The following is a 22,913-nucleotide window of genomic DNA, read 5'->3' on the forward strand; positions in this document are numbered from 1 at the left end:
TCACCGGCGAATAATAACAGGCACGTAGTAACACAACCGAACGTAGTAAGATTTGGCTTAAACCAACGAAGTGGTCAAAAGACAGAACGTGCTCTACAAGCTCTTCTAAGAAGAAGTGACTGAAATTTTCCCTTTAAATACCAGTTCTACATCATTTACATAAAACGCGAACCTGAAAACTCATTCTGGTAAGGAATAGTAGGTGGGAAAGAAGAAAATGAAGGAAAGCTGTTCAAAATTAAAAAATAACTATTGGGAAATTAAAATAATCCTTACATTATAAAAATAATTCTCGATCAAAAAAGCATAATGCATGTATATATATGCATGCATATATATATATGCATGTATATATATATATATATATATAATGAATGAATGAATGAAATGAATGCATATATATATATATATATATATGCATTCATTTCATTCTGGATGAAAAATAAGTGAGCCGCATGAGTGCCGTCATGTTGTGAGTGGTCAGCATGTGAAACTGGCAACTGCTCTAATCCCAGCAGAGGCAGCTGTTGATTTCTTATGATTTCTGCAATAAAAGTACTGATAATATCTAAATATCCTATTTGGATTCTGCGAACAAGTAATGCAGTGTTGTTTAGCACCTTGCATCATTTTATTAAAATTAATAGGTGATTAGAAAACTGGCTCAAACCATTTGTAATTTCAAATCAGACCATATAACTGGATTTAAAGAAACGAAAACATATCACTAGTAACACAGTAACGATAATAAATTTCCTTCTAAAATCATCTTTGAATTTAAGTTAAAGCAAATAAATTTGCTTTATTGTTCGTAATTCACAAATATAGAAGGAAACACAGTTAAGCGTCTCCATATGACGCTTTCTGATGCATTTGTAAGTAATGAAATATTTCTTGTAGAGCTGAAAAGTAGAGAATGGATACGAAATATGGATCTTGGCACCTCAATAATAGTCCTAGGTCTTAATTCTATCTCGAATAATACGTCTTATTCTAATTACAGTCTTACTTCATTACTTCTCTCACTTCGAATTGAAAGAAGTATCTAAAGAGAAATTCGTGTTTATGCCGTTAAATTATCTTTCAACTGCGCTGCATAAAATTACGTTGAATTGATTTATGAATGTCTGGGACACTCTGTCATTAACTCGCTGTGTTTAATTAATAGGTTTTACTTATGGAAGACGCGACTTGACAGGTTGGCAACTTAAATGATTTGCATTAAATTCAGGTTACATGTCTCGATTTCCGGGAGAGAGAGATTATATTGCTGGAATGTAAAATGCTATAAAGAAAAATGTTAAATTATCGAATGATTTAGAGATGACAGAGATTTGTAGCCATAATACATACTTTGATCATGTATAAAATAAGTCAGATGAGATATTTTATTTAATAATTAAAATATTCTACTACATTTTATAGGAGATGCTCTTTTTAAAATTAAGAAATGTGTGATGCATTAAAATTGCCAGAAGATCTGAGCATTAAATTTTAACTACAACCGGGTTGATTTATTCAGACAAATGCTAGGAGAATTTCTTTATAGGTTAATGTTTGTGGCTCAGCGGCAACTGCTTTGTTTGTAGGCTTCAACACAAAATTCCTGACTACTTAAGTACAAATTGAAATCTTAACAAGTTGTGGGCTATTTATTCCTTACCCTTTCATTTTCTTCCCGATAAGAATGGATAAGACTCAGATTTTATATCAAATTTTACAAATCTTCTAGTGATGAAAGATGTAAATGCTCAGTCTTGAATTGAGAAAGAAATACATGCAGTAAATCAACAATTCGAGAAAAGTGTCCTTTCGTCTCGAAGAAAGGAAGCAATATCCTGCCCCCTATATAATTTAACAACACTTTAGCAAACGTTAAAGATATTCTCTCAAATTTTCCAGACTTTAGTTCTGAAACGTTCTACTTAGAGGACACAGGAAAAAAAAACCGAACAAATGCAGACGGGAAGGAAATGTATAGTACCATGGAATTGTGTAGGAATAAACGTCCTGGAGTCCAGAATGGTAGAGTGTTGTCAACCGATATTTAGTTTATTCGATTCTACAAGTCTAGGTTAGGGTTTTCGGTTAGAGAAATTTCACAATCGATTAGAAAGGAATTTGGATTGGCAGTTGATTCTTTTTTTTAAAAAAGGTAAAGTGGATTTACTTTATCAAATTATGTTTTGAATTATATTACCATCGACATACTATTCATTTTTTATTGTTGTTGTTGTTGTTGTCTTATCCATGTATTTCATGGAAGAATTGTTGTCAGAACCTCAAGAAGTTGGACTTCTAATTCCTCCCCAATTTTGAGGAACAGCACACGGGGGGGGAGGGGTCCAAGGGTCTCCCACCCCTCTCCCCTGCCACTAAACTACATGAGAGGACTTCGGCCGACGTCGCTTCGGCTCGCAATATATTTAGAATGCCTCCATGACAAAAAGACACTATACATTTGCAAACAACCATGTCTTCTCCGTGCTTCAAACACGGGCCCTTCTGTACCGCAGTAGGCTCCCTTAGCTACTATACCGTCTGGGAGAGATTCATTTTATATTAATAATCAAAAATAAATAACGTGAGAATAAACTCAGCAGAACACGTGTTTTACTTACTGCCAATATTTCTCGTTTGCTTTTTCATGCTCTTGAATCTTTAAATCATAACGAAACTCTTAAATTTCATTAATTTATTAAGAGACAATAGAAAGCAGATGCTCATTACAATATATATTTAGAGTGCCTCCATGCCGCAAATACACTATACATTTACACTATGTACACTATACATACATTTACACAATGTACACTTGTACATATGTGTAATGTGTACACTATACATTTGTATTAAAGGATATTTTCGGGTAAGCAAACTGTGTAAATTGTTATAAGAAGAAATGATCAACTTATTTGTTATTAGGAGCGATCTTTATTTAAAACATAACTCTCTTGATACTTGGCAGATTTGCGAAATTCAACGCTCTCAATCCTGCGAGTTTTCGATGATAGGGTAGTGAAAAACAACATTTTAAAAATAACAACACAATGAAGTAAGTGTACTATTACATTACAGTAATAATGCGTTGTGCTCCCAATTACGTTAAAATAATGATTTTTTAATAGTATATAGGGTATATTCTCTCTCCTTTCCGCAAGTCTTCGTGGTATTACAGTAGCACAAAGTCGGTGCGTATTCGAAATTTCCATGTTCGAGTCCGGGGAATGTCACTACTCACTTTTTTTTTCAGGCTGCCGGCATCGAAAATTTCCGATTGACTCTACAGTGGGGTCTGAACTAAAAGGTGGTGGACAATAAATCGTCACCACCAGGATTTAGCGACTGGGTCCTCTAATCCTCAGTCTCCCTTTTAAAGGGGATGTAATGAAAGATATTTTCTCCCTTCTTCCAGCATGCCTTCATGGTGGAACGGTATCACATTCGGTATCGTATTCGAGAGGCCCAGATTTGAGTCCCGATGAGCGACTGCCTATTTTCACGTCTCTTGCTTAAAACCTAAGAACTCTACAAGTAAAACAAAGAGAATTCGTGTAAAAACGGGGTTACTGTTGATAACTTACAAGAATACAACAGGTTGTTTATAAACGTATTGCCAAGGGAAACCGGATATTTGTTAATTTTATGTTTATACGTCAATACAAATTATTAATAATAAATTCAGGGAATTTATCACTAAAGTCTCCAATTCTACAGATTTTACAATAATTTACTTTTGTACAATGATTACAATGATTACTTTTGTACAATGATGAACAATTTTGTACATTGATTTATTTTCAGCCTTGAATCTTTGCATAGCGGAAGTATCAGTCAATACAAAGCTACTATATTCGAGCGCATCACTTAAGATTGCATCTCATTTGTTATTTAATAAAATTTTATTTATTTATTTAATTATATGGATTATTTAATTTTATGGAATTTAGGCAAATATAACAACAAATATGTTTGTTTCTGCTAACAAAATTCGAACTAAGTTAAAAATCAGTTTATTAAAATCTTAAAAACAGTAATTCCTTATTTCAGCGAATAAAAAAATTTCATTACTTTATGCTACCAAAACTAAACTCCAAACTATACTTGGAATTAAGAAAGAAAACCGAAGAACAAGCAAAGAACTTTCATAACTTCCTATAACACGCAGCCACCTATTACACAATCTGAACGTGTTTATAATAGCTTTTTCGCAAAAATGTTAAAAAAAGGTCATACGTTGCTTTTAAGATTACCTTTAATGATACTTCTTAAATAGAAGTAGTTAAAGTGGGGAAAAAATGTAAAACGCGTTAATTAGATAACTAGAGTGCTGGATTTTAAAAGTAAAGTGTTAGAGAAAGAAATATAATCATAAGAAAGCTTTTGGTACGGTAAAGAAAATAAACAAAGCATCGCGGCAGGAGTAGCCTTAAATTACATAGCCTTTTGCGCCAAAAGCAAGAAAAAACTTCAAATTAAAGTTATAACATCATTTATGCAGAGAGAAGAAATATAGGGAATAAAAAAATGAGTGAAGTTTCTTAGGTAAGAATTGATTGCTAATGTAAATCATTTTTAAAAACTTTCCGAAGTGTAAGTCTTGTTATTAAAACTTCCTGGAACAAAAACTTGAGTTTTTATACTGCATTAGATTAACAACCATTAAAGCATGTTAACAATTTAATGAACTAACAGAAGCCAAGTTTTAGGCTGTAGCCTTAGAACTAATTATAACTCTTTCGTGGCTTACGATAAAGAAAAGTGAACAGTTGAACTTCCGAAGTCAATACTGGCAGATGATCAATTCCTGATAAATGAGAGTTTAGGTGGAAAACTTTGAAAAGGGTGATAAGAGTTCGATTCCCAGTGATTTATCTATCCTATTCTCTATTTATTTATCCTTCAAACGTAAGCTTTCCATGAAAGCAATACGTTTGAAGGAGATATATATCGTGCATATTGTCTAGCAATATCTTGCCTACGTGCTTATAATTGCTAGTTGCAAGAATTCAGAGGCAATTCCCTTTTCATTACAATCCATGATTATATCAAAGCATGCGCCAACATTATTCCTAGGAACTTCAAAAGGTCTCACTTAGAGGAAGAAATCTTTTAATTAGTCGTTGAGCAGTGGTATTTTGACACACAGACAGTCCTCCCCCCCCCAAAAAAAAAGGTAATGCTCTGAAATTTGTTGATTTTGTTTCATCAGTCCATTAAACCTTTCTAAAAATATTTTCCCCTAAAGTTGGATATAAGACAAGACAGCATTTTCTGAAGTTATTGCATTTGTAACTGACTAGTCATTCACTATAGTGTAGCTGTAAATTTCCCGAACTGGTGTGTGTGTGTATTGAGAATACGGCAAAGCACACTAGGGCTATCTGCCTAAGGGGAGGGATGCCTTCGTGGAGGACCTTTCTAAGGGAAACTGGCTCGTATACACGTTACACATGGGGAAAACCACGAAAACGCCCATGCAGTCAGCCCGTTCGCGGGATTCGAACCTCGGACCGCACTACCAGTGTTCAGCGACTTTACCGCTCGCCCGCTGGTGGGCCCATTTCCCGAACTATGAGATAAAAATATTGCTATTCTTTCTGTAAGCAAATATTTTATAAATAAATCAATAAAGAAAGAGAAAAAAAGAAAAAATTGAAAAAATAAAATATGTGTAGCACTTCAAAAACTTTAAAAGTTACATTGTGCGCATTGTGTAAGTGTTTGGCTGAGAAATAACTAATCTTCCACTTATACTCAAACGTTTAATACATTTAAAGTCCACGTATTCCACAGGAAAGAAAATTAGGCGTCAAACTGACGTAGAAATTGCTTTTTCTTCTTCCACCATCATATTTATCACCTAAAGACACTTTTTGAGGGAACAATTGAAAAAACATGTTTGTATACATAACCTAAGTCTATGATGAAATCTATAAAACTATTAAGCACTTGAAAACAAATATAAATCGTTATTAGACGAAGTCATACTATAAGATATTATCTCCCTCCTTTTTTCATGCCTTTGTGGTGTAACGGTAGCACACAGGGTGCGTATTCTAGAAGTACAGGCTAGGGCATTGCTCATTTTTCACACCCCTTGCTTCAAAATAACCTAATGTCTTTGCAGGGGCGCAGGAGCGAAAAAGGTGGTGAATGATATTTCTTCACCAGCGGTATTTGGCTGTTGGGTCCCTAATTCTCAGTCGCCCTTTAAAAGGGGGAGTATATAAGGTATTTCCTCCCTCCTTTCTGCATGCCTTCGTGGTGTAAAGGTAGCACACTCGGTGCGTATTCAAGGAGTTCAGTTTCGAGTGCCGGCGAGGGCACTGCATATTTTTCATGTCTTCATCATCAAAAATAAAGTAATGACCCTACATTACTGTCCGCAATAAAATGCGCACACGTGTCATTTAAAAGATATGAGATATATGATATGAGCATTTTATCACCATCCGTAGGTCAGAATTATTTGCTTAAAATTTTGCTGAAGATGTTTTAGATATTGCACATAAAATTATGTTCATGGATCAGGATCAAGGATACAGAAAATACTATTTTAAAAATTTCTAATTTGGTTTATATTATGGGTTTGGTTGGTTTAATGGATATCATTTTAAAATCATTTTAGCAAAGTTCTTTATGCATAAAATTCCATATCATATTGTACAATTTTTGTATTTTAATTACATCATTTCATTATAAGATAAAAATCATTGAGTTGAAAGCCATGAAGAATAAAAAACTAATATTCGCAGGCAAATTGTAGAATACAGATTAATAATTTAAACTAGGAGAAAGGCAAAAATTAAAAGAGAAGCAATACACCTGCTAAAATAGTTATTCAAACCCACATCAATCCTTTTCTAAGTACCTAAACACAGTAATAAGAGAATTTCAAAAAGTAGAAAGACGTGTAAATAGATACATAATCATCAATAAAACATTCTTCAGTTCTTAAGAATCAAAAATGAAGTTGGAATATATCAAATTCTATGGGAATGACAATAAATCCCCAGGAGAAAAACAAAACAAGACTTAAGAGTAGGAGAATAAACAGCATGCATCTAAAAGCCTTCAGTGAAAATTTCCTTATCTCAGTGATTAGTATAAATGCCAACCCTATTTTTCGCACTCCTTTAGACCCGTCTTTTCTTCTCCTTTTCCTTATTCTCAATAGTAATAAGAGAAATATCAATTTCCTCTTTATCTCCCGTGGGTTACTTAAGAGATTGCCACTAAGATGCTGCCTTTGAAGGGAAGGAAAGTCCCTCTTTAGTTATACTTGGAGATTAAATGCTTTATTCTCCAATTAAGATTTACCTGCTTAGTGTAACGAAACTGAAAGACTTTTCTTTAGCGTGATCTTAAAAAGTTTATGAAATGTCTCCAAGATAGATAACAAAAGGCGATAAAAGAAGAAATCGCGAAATCTTTAGAGGCAAAATAAATTGAGAAGTTATACAAAAAATGCTATTTCGTATTCGCTAGTAAATCTGTTTAGCTTTGAAGTATACTTTGACTTAAATGTTGAGCCTTATAGACAATCGTAAATTCCTTAGTAACCTGAACTGAAACTTCTGTTACATTGAAAACAAGCAAATTAGCTGCTCGATGATTTTGCAATTGTAAAAAATACATAAAACATATAAATTAGATACCGATCGCTTGTAGTTTGTCAATATTTATAGTTCATTCTTGATTTTGCTTCCAGTGTTTAGGTAAGTGAAGCGTTTTGTGCTAATGGCTTTGATTTGAAAGCAGCATTGATTACCTAAGTTTGTATTCCACTCATTTTCCGTTTTTCTAAGCAATGTAGAACCCAGAGCTAGTTTCAAAAGTAGGATATCTCAAATCACAGTGCATTCCTGTTATATCAGTTTTAAACATTTAAGAATATTAAATTTGATATTTTACTAACAAAAAATCATTTTAGAGAAACTTGTAATAATTAACGTTTCTTCGAATGCAATATGGATGAAACTGACTCAGCTACGTACAATGCAATGCATCGCATTCAGACTATATTCATTGCAACTCATGCAAAATTCATACATCATTTAAAATCACCAAATGTTAAAAAATGTAAACCAGTTTATATAAATTTATGCACATTTTTAAGTTTTTAAAATATTACGCTGAAATAATAATACGTAGAAATTTCATGCCATTAGTTACATTTGTGCCATTAACATTGTGTTCCGAACTCAGTATTGCTTCCAGGTTCCACTCAATATTGTTCGAAACTCAGTATTGTTTGTTGAGAGATTATAACTATTTAACATTGACAGTTTCATTTCAAATTTGATTGTAAATCTAATAGTTTAGTTTACGATTTGATCGCTGGTAAGGATAGACTGCATTAGCGTTTTCGTGGTTTTTCTATGTATAATGTGAATATTAATTATTTTTGATTCCGTCACCAAGAGCATGTTTTCTATGATACGTAACCCTTGTTTCTTTTTCCAACACATAACATAATCGTTGCTGTTTTCTTTGTCCTCTTCTGGATTGTTAACGCTTAGTCTGACCCTCTATTATTCTTTTATTAAATAGATATATGATCTATTGCTCTTTGATTAAACCCAATGCATATGTATCACTGTAAGCACATGAAAAGACAATTTGCAACTATTCCATGATGGGAGCATTTCCTTGGCCAGTTTAGTAAATCAATTGCTGGCGTTTAAAAGTTCTATAGATTGAAAGAAAACAGTAGTTAGTAGAAACACATTTATTTACATTACATATTTATAACATATTACAAATTTATAACTTATTACAAATTTATTTACAGCAGAAGGATGCTAGTAAAATTTCTTATAATTTTCAAATACAGAACATGCAAAAATAAGTGACAATGTCATTCTATGTTAGAGCTCAGAGCTCATCAGGCTTTAGTGGCAAACGAATATTGTCGAACCAGTTTCTGTGAAACCATCGACCAGACGTCTTCATTTTAGGAGTTCTGAAGAATGCGCATGCTAAGGAAGGTTTAGAATACCATGAGTTTTGAGTTTGAGATGACGTAACACGCCATCTTGCACTGTAATGCTGAAAAATGGGTTGATGGAGGTTCCAAAAATATTAGACAGCCACAGGCATTAAAACCTCAGCAATATAAAGGTGTGGTCAAAGTACCGATATACTGATTCCCCAGTGGCATCGATACGATCAGTCTATGTGCTTGGCTGGTATGGTAATAAAGAATGCAAGTTTAAACGTTTGTGCACTCACACAGATACTAAGAGCATCCACATACAGATATATGCTCGTCGTTGAACGTACCATTGTAGGTGCTGATTCCTCTCCTATAGCACAAAGAGAAAATCAAAGCAGTGGTAGCACTCTGACAATCCGTTGCGTTGCAGATATTAAGGCATCGTAATTGCGGACATTTTTTGCTGGGCAGCATACCCAGTTTCCTGACCCAGGCTACAGGAACCTATGCTATCCTTAACGTTGATGCTACGAAGAGGTCTGTAATCTCGGACATTAGTAAGTTGTGGTCATTGAGATCCCGCACGTTGGTATGTGTGGAACTCATCAGAACTCATCGATGGCAAATTTTCAGAGTAGTCACTGAATCCCGAAAAATTTGAACAGCTACTTGGTATATAATAATCAGCAGTCCAGACAGGCTACAGTTCTCTAGTGATCTAATTCTCAGACATGATGTTGAACTTCCTTCTTTTTACCCAACGTTTAATAAAACCTAAAACAGCATCAAATAAATAATTGATTAAACGAATTAATAAAAATAATGAAATAATGTGATTTCCGAATGACAAACTTGCATTTCAATTTGTCATCTTAATATTTCGAGGTATTATTGCTCTTGCCTGTAATAGCGCATGCCATGAAATGCTAATCAGTTGCCTATTCAAGCATGTTCTACATATCATGCACATTTCAGGTTTGTTGTTCTCTTCCTTCATAGTACAATAATTTTAATAACCAGCAGCACACGTTTTTTACTTCCATAATGCTATGATAAAAATGCAGAACTGAATCTACTAAATTTCTAATCTACTGAATTTTCTACTAATCCATTTCCATTTTTTCAAACGCCTACCAGCAGCCGAACAGCAAAGTTGCTGAACACTGCTGTTTCGATCCGAATTTCGAATCCTGGCAAACGGGCAGGCTGCATGGGCGTTTTCGTAGTTTTCCTTAGAAAGTCTTCCACGCAGGCATCCCTCCCCTTAGGCAGATAGCCCTAGAGTGCTTTGCTATAACCAAATAAACCGACCATTATTCAAAGCTTAGTGAGGAAAAGGAAACTAAGTCGGGTACATTTAGTTTCATATTCACTATTTCCTTTTAATTACACTTTCTAAAAAGAGAGAACACACTTTATTTGAGCCACCATTTACTGAATATGAATAACACATATAACGTAGAATGTTGCGTTGCTAGAAAACCCATCGGATACTGAAATCATATTATTTAGCAATGGTGTATCGGATACCGATCATATTATTTACCAGTACCATCGGATACCGATTCCGAGCATCAGTATTAATTCTATAAGGAATATACCACAGATATACAACTAGAAATGTACTAGATAATTTCTTACACTTTAAAAATAACGATTGTTCGGTAGGCATATCGGAAACCAGAATTGATGATAAAGATTTTTCAATCCTGGTTAAAATATGTTCAGACGCTCTGCTTTCCCAAATAGGAAAAACGAAAGTGAATCTATCCGTTATTCCCTGGCGAAAAGAACAAAACGGCAAACATTCCATGGTTTCTTTTCAAGTAGATTATATGGTCTAATATTTTGCCTGCTGGTAAAATCTCTGCGTGTAAAAAGGTGCCGTTAGATGAACGTCCGAATTTTTCTTCACTTTAAAACGCAAAGATTTTTCTTTTAGGAACACAAATGTATAACATAACTTATTTACGGCAAATTTAAAAGTACATATAGATCGTCATATATTTATCTATAGTAACTCACGGTATAGTACTGAAATGAAACCAACAAACAAAAACAGTTCCTGTAGAGTTCCTCATTTTGATTCTGCCAAATTAAATGTCGAAGAACCTAGAGAAATGTGAAGCGAATCATCGCTTAGTTCAAGAAAAGTAATCGTAAACTCAAGAAAGTTTAATTACCCTTTTATTTCACTCAAAACAAGATGAACAGTCAGCCCCATTTTTCGGGCTTGAACTCAGAAATAAGAACTAACTGTAACTAAGTGATTTAGCCGAAGCTAACACAAATCTAATGGAATTGGTCCGTAATCTAAACTAGCTCGTAAACTATCTAAAGGCACGTAATATACGTCTGAGCGTAACAGCAATTAAGAGAAACCTAGCTCAACGATAAACGCACGCTACTCAAGATTCCTAGCTCTCTCTCTTGCAGTAGGTTCAACATTCCTTTAATACTATTTCTTCCTCATTTGCCTTCAATGCGATTCTAAAAACTCATTCTGGTAGGGAGTTATACGTTGAAATGAGGCAAGATATAAATTAAAATAACTGTTATAAAATTAAACATACCTCACAAGCTTATTAAATATCACTACAATACCTCGCACTGTACTGATATTTAATAAGGTCAGGATATGAGGTAAGCCTTTAGTTCCTCAGACAAGTAAATGCATACAAGCAATAAATTTGTGACAAAATAGCTTCACCAATTTAAATTTTAACTATTTTTCATTTTGGAAATGGTAGAGTAATTGACTAGTCACTGCATGCAACAAAATTTGGAAGCATTGTAGTACGCTAACTTCGTCAAATTTAGAAATTTCGTTTGATTTAGAAAGTTTAGAACAAGACAAAGCTTTTCAGAAGTATAAAATAATAAAAGTGAGCATAAAATTAGAGCAATACTCTATACGAGTTATTGCCTACAGTTCCAAAAACGTTAAAGTTTCAGTCAGGAACTTGGCATTTTACAAATGTTAGTTCCATTTATCTGTTACCTTCCAGCTCTTAGTTTACCAGAAAGCTCATTTCGTACTTTAGAACGCAGTTTTAAAGAAGAATACTTTGTATAGTACAAAATTACGAAACAAATCCTTGAAACCAAGCATTAGTACTTTATCTTGCGAAGTTCGAACCAAGGATCGTTCAACTCGTATTCTTCTAAAGTTAAACTCGACCTTTTGTTCCTGTGATCCCAATAAGTATTTTCGGAGGACTTTCCAACAATCGAAGTTCCATTTTATAACCCATACTAATCGTGAGAATGAAAAGCCCCATAAAACTGGTAACGAGCAGACCGTAGAATAAACGAGTCAGGGAGCACCACAAGAGCCAGCCTCCAGTATCATGGTCATTAACACGAGGACCATTTGTTTCAAACTGCTTTGGGTTAGGAATATACTGCAGACGCCCTAAGTTCCAAATGACGAAAATGTTGTTCAATTCCTTTAAAACATTCATGACTACAAATTTAAAATTTAAATCGCAGCAAATTTAAATGACAATACTGATATTTATTTCTATCCCATATTCCGAAGAAAGTGTGTGAGGTATTATTAATACTAAAAACATATATTTCAATCATTATCATTTCATTTTAAATCTTGAATATATAAACAGCGTAAGATACAGGAAATAAACGGGAATACACCATATAACGATATCCATAACAGTTACCAGATTTTAGTGATCAAGGGTACGAAGAAAAGTGAATTATTTGGTATACATACCACAAGTTTCTGACACTATGCTTGAAGCTTTGTGTTTTTATACTGAAAAGCCGACTTTTGAACCATCAGTCCAACTATTATCTAAGTAATTTTTAATTCCTGTCCAATTTATGGTGTTTTATCTTTCAATATGTTTTTAAATTAGGTATAATTAATCATTGAAATATAATGGTATAATATCCAATAAAATTCCTTTTTATTTTTTGAAGAGGTGAATTTACTGTTATATTTAATGTCATATATTATTTTAAGTATAATAAAAAGCATAATCAAATTTTCTTCTAAATCACCATTGATGAATGCAAAAATGTTTGTTTTCTTATACTCGTTTATTTATTGACGAAATTCGACTGGAATTGGTAATTAGAGCTGACTGCTGCTGTAGTTGAAGAGGGAAATAAATTTCAAGGAATCAAGTTATAACTTAAAATAGAATTTTATTTTACTTGTAACTAAAACTATGAATGCAGTTGAATATTCTTAAAGAAAGGTAAAGAAATTTTTGATTTAATGGGTAGTTAAATTACTTTACCTTCCTTCATCAAGTGCAGGAAAGTAAACATGGAACTTCTTCTTTCTGAGTTCTACAAATACCAAGCAATTCTAGTTGGACTGAATTCCAGTTTCCTGTCAGATGCATTCTTCTCATACAAAATGAACAAATTCTCGAATGATATATTACATGCGCTTTAATTAATTCTGCTTAAAAGCAAGAATGAAGCTGAAATAAGAGTTCTGGAGTTGAGTCTGGGAATTTCTACATATGTTACCTCCATTAAAAAGCGAATCGTCCATGAAAACGTTTCGAATAAAGCAATGAAAAGTTGCAAATTTTATATACGGATGCAATTAAAGTTTCTCCTGATGATAAAAATAATCAAAAATATACCAGTCAAAGATAAAAATATTAGTATTTTTAACATTATTATATTTTGGATTATTTTGTTTAATTTTATAAAGAAATCAACACTTTATTGACGAGTCGTTTTAGTGATGTCGTTTCAATTTTCAGTTCAAACGTTTCAGAAATGATTATAATGTCATTCTATATTTCTTATAATTAATTACATCACGCACTTTAAAATTGTGCACGTGAAAGTTATTATCAATTAATGGTCAAATTTTGCACACCAAAATATTTGTTTGTTTGGTTAGTCATGGTAAAGAAAGTTAGGGGCTTCTGCCTAAGGGAAGAAAAACTTGGGTGGAGGACATTCTGAAAGAAACTGGTACGTATAGAAGCAATTTTACTTCCATTACTGATGGTTTAGTAGAAATTATTTGAAGCCGTATCTCCTTCTGTGGTGCTATCGTAGTGAGCAATGAACTGAATTCGTCGCCGTTTTCTCTTAACATTTGATACAATTAAACAATAGGCAAATAGTTAAGTATTATACGTTAGCGATGGTACTACTCCTCTCTAATTGTAACTGCTACAACATGGCCTGGTAACTGAAGAGTTAGATAACAATTAAAAACACATTGTGCCAAATTTCAGTCTGTGGATCTTCCAAAGTTGCGTCGCCTTTTATGATGTCACGCGCTGTTACGATGCCCTTGATGAAACCTTTCAATCATTGTTGCACACCAGTGGGCGTATGCCTACTTTTGCACCACATATTTCGTATAGATTTTACATGCAAAACTCTCGAAAAGACAGATGACTGCGCAAGATCATTCGAAACGCCTTCACTACCAGGGATGAACAAATTTGCTGGCCGCCAAGACGGTATAGTGGTTAGGAGAGCCTACTGCGATACCGAAGAGCTCGAGTTCGAATCCTAGTAAAGGCATAGATGTTTTTAAATGCATAGTGTCTTTGCAGTATGGAGGCACTCTAAATAAATGCCGAGCCGAAAGTACTCTCGTGTGGATTGATGGTAGGGAAGAGGTGTGGGAAACCCTCGGACACTATACCTCAAAATTAGAGAAAGAAATAAAAGCCCAACCCCACTGAGGCTCTGGCAACCATTCTTCCATGGAATTCATGGGCAAGACAAAAATAACAAACGTGCTCTTATGTCAGCCGTTTGTAATCTTTAATCCACAGCGCATTCTGCCCATGTTTTTCCTATATTGTAACAATTAAGGAATAACCAATAAGTTTTTCTTTACCCATTTTTTTGTCAGCTACGATAAAGCTCACTAAACCAATTAAAAATAAACAGGGCAGGGCCATCCATCAACGACGAAGGAAGTCTCCAATATTCGCAAAAAATCATCACTTGGAGGCTCTCTCGTTTTCAATCCATTTTTTTTTCTGACGCGCCAACACGATTTGTCTTCTATCATGTACAACACAAACCCACACCCAAATATGCTACACTGACATACTCTATAGACTTGTACGTACAGTACAGCAATGTGAGGTCGCCCGCCTTCATTCCGTGCAGCCAGATCTACTAAAATATTTCGGTATTACACGCATACAAAAATTAATTCTACAAAGCGAATGTTAGTTGAATTGCGCTTAATTTTATATTTCAAATTAGCGTACTTGGAGTGCTTCCCTTACATATTCCAATTAATTATATCATAACTTAATTTGCTATATAACTATATCATAACTTAATTTGCTATCTCGCATTAATGATGTAATTAAATTTAGAAAGACGATAATTCATTTGATATTCACATACAGCAGATAAAATAAGCGGCGAAGTCTGAAAGAATCCGTCATTGCTGTTATCAGGTTAAAGTCATAAAGCTGTTCTTATTTTCAAAATAGCAATCTATAGATAAAGCTTTAATGCATTTAATGGTGTTTGAAAATGTTATCGTTAATCTTTTTCTAACAGTTTAATTGCGTTACGCATTCAAATGGAGAATCCAGAAAGTTCATCACAGGGAGAATACCTTCAATAGACATTAAACCTTTCAAACCCATTTTTAGGTATTTTAAGATACAAGAGAAATCTTCGAATAGAAATATCTTAAGAAATAATGTAAATGATAACATATAAAATGAAACTAATTTTTTGGCTGAAAGAATGATATTAGTTCCGAGTTATTTTTACCTTGATAATTTATAAATCTTAGAAGTGAGAAATGTGTTTAGAATTAATTTCTCTCACTTCTAAGAAATGACGGCCGAGCGGTAACGTCCCTGATGGTGTGGTGTATTTAATTATGGCAAAGCACACTAGGGCTATCTGCCTAAAGGGAGGGATGCCTTCGTGGAGGACTTTCTATGGGAAACTAGCTCGTATACACGTTACACATGGGGAAAATCACGAAAACGCCCATGCAGCCAGCCCGTTCGCGGGATTCGAACCTCGGACCGAACTACCAGTGTTCAGCGACTTTACCGCTCGGCCGCTGGTGGGCCCGGTAAAGTCCCTGAACACTAGTAGTTCGTTCTGAGATTAGAACCCGCGAACGGGCTGGCTACATGGGCGTTTTCGTAGTTTTTCCCATGTGTAATGTGTTAATAAGAGCCAGTTTTTCTTAGAAAGTCCTCCACGAAGGCATACCTCCCTTCCGTGTTGTGCCTTAGTGCTTTAGGACGAAACACGTAAATAATAATAATATTAAGAAAAGACATAAATTACTCGTAATTTGCTGTTTGGCACATTTTAAAAGTTGCCCAAAATAGCATATTCAGTGATGCATTATCCCTAAATATATAAGAATCTGTGCTTTATTCTAGACATTAATTACGCAATCTCGTATTGATGTTAAAGCTACCTGCTGTCGAACTTTCAGAAATGCTGCACCTAATAATAATTTAGACTTGCATTATTGTGTGTTACTACGTAATAAAAAACTGTTAAGTTATTTACTCTAGCATAATTATTTCTATTTTAAGAATTCATTTTATTGTATTTTAGTCGTATTTTGTACAATGTTAAAAAACACTGATGTTACTTTAAGATGTGCATCACAATTATCTGATTTAACCACAATTTTTTATTTGAATCTTGTTTAAAAAATAAATCTTTTATTTTTTTCTTTCGTCGTGTAAAGAAAGGAAATAGAAAAAATATGAATGAAACGCTTCTCAAATTACACATTGTTTACAAGAATTTTAAGAAGGAAGTAAAAAATACTCCCTGTTTCATATCAGCAAACTAATCTCAGATCTGCATCTTTTAGAAGAAGTCATTGATATAGATCAGGCGTTCTAAACGGGATCGGTATCCTTACTGTCGATGAAATTTTAAAGGGAACCGGAGTTAATCAAGGGGTCAATAGCTGAATACGCACCAGCAATTGATAGGTATAATGAACATCTTATTGATTACAAAATGTATTAATAAAACAGAAAATTAATTGCTTATTGATATAAAGCACCCTGTAGTTAGGAAGAAATCATAGACAATTATATAACGTAAAAATTAACTATAATTACTTAATACATTTTAAAATCAATAATATTTTTAAATATATATATATATATTATACAATAAGTGTAATATAAAAAACATAACAAGATAAAAAAAAAAAAAAAAAAAAAAACCAAGAACGCCAAACTAGAATGACAAACAAGAAAGAGGTTGAATATTTTTAAATGAGGTTATTTAAAAATATATTTAAGCAATTTTAGGCCAACTACAGTACCCGCCGCTTATTAAACTCACTGTTAATAAAAGTAACATAAACCTTACAAGTTGCTTACTAAATGGGAGAGAATATCATGAATTAGTGCATAATACGCTGCATGAGATTGTGGCATAAATGGATAGAAAATCCCGCTGGCAACTCGAAATTCTTCTAGTTTGAATCTCAATGAGAGCTCATTACATTCAGTTAAGCATCAAAATATAATACATGTGAAAAGAGAGACAAAATATAATACATGTGAAAAGAGAGATTGAAAATTATTAATTATTAATGTCATTAATACCGTTTTAAGGCTTCATTTACTTGACTTCCAAACTCAAAAGAAAATGGGGACTGAGTTTCTTCCAAATGATTCGCTGTAATATAAAGCTAGGATACTAAACTGATAAATTTTTGAAAACATCAAACGTTTTCTATGAAGTGGGTTTGACTGGAAAATACCCACTTTAATTTCGAAAGTTTAATTATAAACTAAATTATGTAGTTCATACTTTAAAGTGATGTATACTATTTTAATGCATTTATTTTGCAGGTACATCAGCTCAAGCTGTTGATTTTTGGCCTGGCCCAGAAGATCTCCATTCTTGGACGTGGAGCCAGTATCGGAAGTATGTTACGACTAGTGTGGACAGTTTCGACCCTCGTGTCAGTCAACAAACTTTGCAGTTATACAACACAACGCAACTATTCGGTAATAACTGCATTTAACTGTTTTTTGTAAGGCTCCAATGCAAATAGAAGTTTCATCTAAATTTTGTTTTACAGCTTTAATGTCAGAAGAATTTATCGCGAAGGTTGTTTAGTAAGTTCTTGAAAAAGCGTATCTGCTGAAATAACATCAAAAAGAAAAAACGTATCTACTCGAGTAGTTTGACGGTGATTTGATAGATGATAAAAGGAATCCACCGTGATCTTCGCAGCTAAAAAATAAAACTTCGCTGATAGATGATTGAATAAAAAACTAAAAAGACCAGAAGTTACCCTTTTTGAAGATTGAAAGGCTTGCAGTGGAAAGCGGGGCGTTCAAAGTAAAGATTTTGGGCTCGTGCACTTGGTTAGATAAAAGCGAGGGAGTTTTTAAAGCAATAGTATACATAGTCATTCGGTTATTTTGAAGCAGGAGATGTTAAAAATCTGCAATGCCCTCGAACTTGGACTTTTCGAATTCTCGGCGAGTATTCGAAACCGTTACACCCCGAAGTTACCGTTACACCCCGAACGCATGCTGGAAAGAGGGAGAACAAAGTTTACAATACATATTGTTATGACCATAAGAACAACATGTTTGGTTAGATGGGTCAGACTGCGCCTATTTCTCGAATCGTACAAGTATATAAGCTATTTGTTGCAAGTCAAAGGCATTTTCTATCTACTGTATGAAACAGAAGTGCTTCCTAGCAGAAGTTCGGTGCAGAAGGAAAATTTATAAAAATATTTGATTTAACTTTTAATATGTATCACTAAAATACGCAAGGGATCTCCAATATAGTTCTTAGACATTTGTTTAATTTTTTTTGTTGGAATTTGAATTTAAGAAGTAGGAGCATCGCACAGGAAAGTCTTTGTACCCATTCAGCTCAGAATATTTCCATTGCATTCTAATAGCAAACTGAAGAATTCTTATCTTGACAATAAAGCAAGGTACATAAAAGTTTACAGTTCGGAGTTTTGGAGCATTTGCGTTTCAGCATGCAATGACACGCAGTTTATACATAATACTGTAAGCGCAGACGATAAACTATAAAGTAAAAAAGTAGTTATGCAAATATCGCATTCACAGTTGAAATATTATATAATCTAATAGGCTTGGTTTGGTTTATGTGATTATGCAAAGCTTCGAGAGCTATCTGCCTAAGGAGGGGAATGCCTTCGTGGAGGACTTTCTAACAGAAACTGGCTCATATACACGTTACACATGGGGAAAGCGACGAAAACGCCCATTCAGCCAGCCCATTCGCGGGATTCGAAACTCGGACCGAGCTGGTAGTGTTCAGCGACTTTACCGCTCGACCTTGATGGACCAAAGAATCTGACAGAACGAGTTAAATAAAAATGTTTAAAAGCTGAAGAGTAACATAATAATTTTTTTAATTATTTGAAAGGAATAAAATAAGAGTATATTTACAGTGAAGGGAAGTTTATAAGTTTACATTTAAATTTTTATATAAGTTTACTTTTTTATCTCCAATCTTATTTATTCATAGTGCATTTGGTTTATACGACTTTTAACAGCAAGGTATGTTTTTATATATGCATAACTTCGGTTATATAACTCATTTACTTTGGTTGATCCACTAAATACTTTTGTAGCTCTATCTCAAAAATATCACAGCTTAAGTTTTCCGAAAATGCTTTCTTTTCCGGTAGAGATTGGAAGTTGCAAACGGCGAAATCATTGGGAATAAAGTAAGAGGCAGGTTATCTGAGACAGGCACATGCATTGATATGTAGTTGGTGGATGGAAGATAGATTACTCAGAGCGATGAAATAGAAAATGGAGTTTGCTGACCAGAGACATTTGCCGACGGAAAATGCTTTCTTCCCGGTAATTTAGTAAACATTTTATAAGTCAACTGTAATTTATCCTTTAGAGTTTTAGATAAACTTTATTTTCTACTAAATATCTAGAAAATCATTTTTAAAGACAAAACTGAAATTACGGAAAAAGTAACCGAGAAGAATGCAGAAGTCAAATTCTTGTTATAAGAAATTCATAGAAGGCAAGAAAATGTTTCAAGTTTTCAAGTTTTTTAAATAGTAGCATAATAATATGACACGGGGGATAAAATGGAGATGGCAACGGACTTTCTTATAGATTTGCTAGAGACAATGGAAACACAAAGCAAATGAGATCTTACAACTGCAAAATTTTGCTTTTCTTCGATTAATACTATAATTACCATTTTCCATCGAACTGACTTTCTGAAAGGCGTAAATGTTGTTTTCCAATTCAAGTTTACTAAGTGCACTGTAACCTTAAAGGGCATAATCAAGAATTTAATTAAACCGTTAGAGCAGGGAATACCCAGGAGGCTATGAATATGACCGCTCTAGAAATCACAAAGATTAAATCAGAATCAGAAAAGTTAGAAATATAATATTAATAAAATCAGATTAATAAATTATGAAGATTTAAAAATCTTTTAATCAAAAGAATGTTTTTTTTTTTTTTTTTTTTTTTTTTTTCAAAATCGGAAATCAAGCTGAAGGACTTACAGTGAAATTCATGATGGTATTGCGATGAATAAAGGGGACTGAAAGTTTCAGGAAGCCTACATTGTTTTCAAGAAATATGTCAAATGTTATGTCAAACTCCTGCCGTCTACACTATGCGCACTTAAAGAACTCATTGAAAACATATTCCTGAAAGATTATTCGAGTAACGGGATTGAAGAAGGAACTTAAGAATCTGTCCCTCTTTCTCAAGAATCAATACAATTTGTGACAAGGAAAGAAATTTCTGAATACGTTGTGATGTTCAGTAATTTCTTTTTTTTTTTTTTTTTTTTTTTTTTTTTTTTGTAATGAATCTACTGAGAAAGATTTTCAAGAACTTCATATCATGGCTCTTTGATTAAAGATGAGACTCAAACGGCATGTCAGACGATGCTTGAATATTGTTTCTAAAAAGAAAATTTGATAAAATAAAAAATCTGCAACTATATTAAAGTCTCTCTGAAAAACAATATTATTTATTCAAAAACAAAATACAAAAAAAAATGAAAGTATTATGGCCATTATATTTCTTGAATCTTTAAGATTTACAAAATAAAGTACCTTGCCTTTTTTTAATATATAGGTTTGAATCTTTAAGATTTTAAAAATAAAGTAATTTGCCTTTTTTAAAATGTAGCTTGTATAATGTATTTGAAACATAAAAATTTTATAGCTAATAATCTACGTTATCACACCTTAAACTACAATTTCAGTTACATATCCTTCCCATTTTAATTATCGTTTGGGAAAGTTCCCTTGAAAGATGGAAAAACGGTACTTAAATATATTATTTGTTCAATCATATACAAAATGTGAGGAAATTATAACGGCATAACAGCAGTCATTTTTTCATGGAGCCATCTGAAACGTTTCTGCTTCTGGCATACAATGAAAAATGTTAATATCTTCGCCACATTGATGAAGCACACCCGAAAACGACTTCTTATTAAGTACTTGAGATGATTTACAGGAAAATGTTTTCTAGTGGAGTCATTAAACAAAGGTTCATCGCAGGCGTCGCTTTCCTAAATATAAAGAATGCCCAGTGAAGCGAATAAAAAAGTGATCAATGAAGAGAAGCGAAAGATTCGCAAGACCATGGCAACATCTGACACTTGATTCTCAATGGTTGGTGTGTCACGTGTTATGTTTGAGGATGTAAATGTCCATTAATGCATTCATAATAATTATTTATTGCATAAAAACCGTTGTGGTTGATCTGCTAAATAATGCGGATGAAGCTTAATGCGATAAATATTCACTTAATTGCAATGTAAATCCAGTCAGACTTTTGAATTTGAGAGATAGAGAAATTCTTGAGTGATATTTTGTAGTATATCACGTTCATAAGTATAGTTTAAAAATATCTTAACGAGTCATTATCGAGTATATAATGGATGGTATTAGAAACGTCTATTAGCAATTACAATAATGCTGCAAATCTTCATATAACTATCATTTCGATAGACTGTAATTTAAAGATAATTTAAATGACATAAATTTTGAATGAAACCATTAAGATCCTTTAATCAAAAGATAAAATAAAGATTTAAACAATTAAGTAGTGCGTTTATTATTTCTAAATCAGTCAGTTATGATTTTGAATTTAAATTAAATATCTTATGTCATATTAAATGTCAAAACTGTGGAAAATTGTTAACCGGCTGTTCGTGTGGAAGATAGATTAGGAATCTTGTGCCTATTGCATATCTTACTAAGCCCTGTTGATTATAAATGACATGTTACCATAATGCAATGGAAAGTAAACTGAAGGACTAATTATTTAGAAAGGTTTCGCTAAAGATTGATTCTAATATCAAAAATATGAATAAATGTAGCGTTTAACAGTTTTGCCTATTCTAATGCTAAGAAGTATAATATAGTGAAAGCCTATGAATTTCGTAATGAATTTTAGTTCTTCTAAAATTAGATTTTTAAAATTATACAAGGAAGAATTTCCATAAATACCTGTCCACTAGATATATGTAAAATTTCTAAATTAAAATCATTATTTAGCAGGACTGAAAATTTGTTTCATTTGCTTGAGGAATTACTTTTAATTTTTGTTGTTGCTTATATTTAACATTTCTTTTAATATAAATTTTTGCTGGATAGTAATGCTGACGCTCTGAGACTTTGCTATGTATTTTTTATCTATCGTGAGTAAGGATTTGTTTGTGTTCACTGACTGATAAACATCTGCTGATTTAGTGTGATAATACAGTGCCTTCAAAATCTTGGGACAGTAATAGTGAAAACTTAAACGTCACAATAACTACCCCAGAGAAATTAAGTAAGGAAATCTAGGAAAAATCAAAGTACAAATGAAATCCCGAAGTATACAGTAATAAAAGTTGTTCCAAGAAGTTATTCAAGAAGTTCTTGACATTCGTTTCCTGTAGAGATAATTTAAAATACCAACGTATTATTACGATAACGCCTACGTATTTAGCAAATGCT

The 22,913-nt window shown here is 33.2% G+C and overlaps 1 protein-coding gene across 2 annotated transcripts in view; it reads left to right on the forward strand.

Moving 5' to 3' along the window:
• LOC118187840 (uncharacterized) overlaps window positions 1-22,913 on the forward strand; it is a 279,238-nt gene that overhangs the window by 203,006 nt on the left and 53,319 nt on the right. For both annotated transcript variants that reach the window (XM_085808803.1, XM_085808802.1), the window contains one exon: window positions 17,770-17,928. In XM_085808803.1, the coding sequence (XP_085664929.1) occupies window positions 17,770-17,928 (159 nt within the window). The remainder of the gene's footprint in view (window positions 1-17,769; window positions 17,929-22,913) is intronic.

Source organism: Stegodyphus dumicola, chromosome X2 (genome assembly GCF_044657685.1).
Source record: "Stegodyphus dumicola isolate Sdum_Otavi_A_Nest chromosome X2, ASM4465768v1".
In the NCBI taxonomy this organism is placed as follows: Eukaryota; Metazoa; Arthropoda; class Arachnida; order Araneae; family Eresidae; genus Stegodyphus; species Stegodyphus dumicola.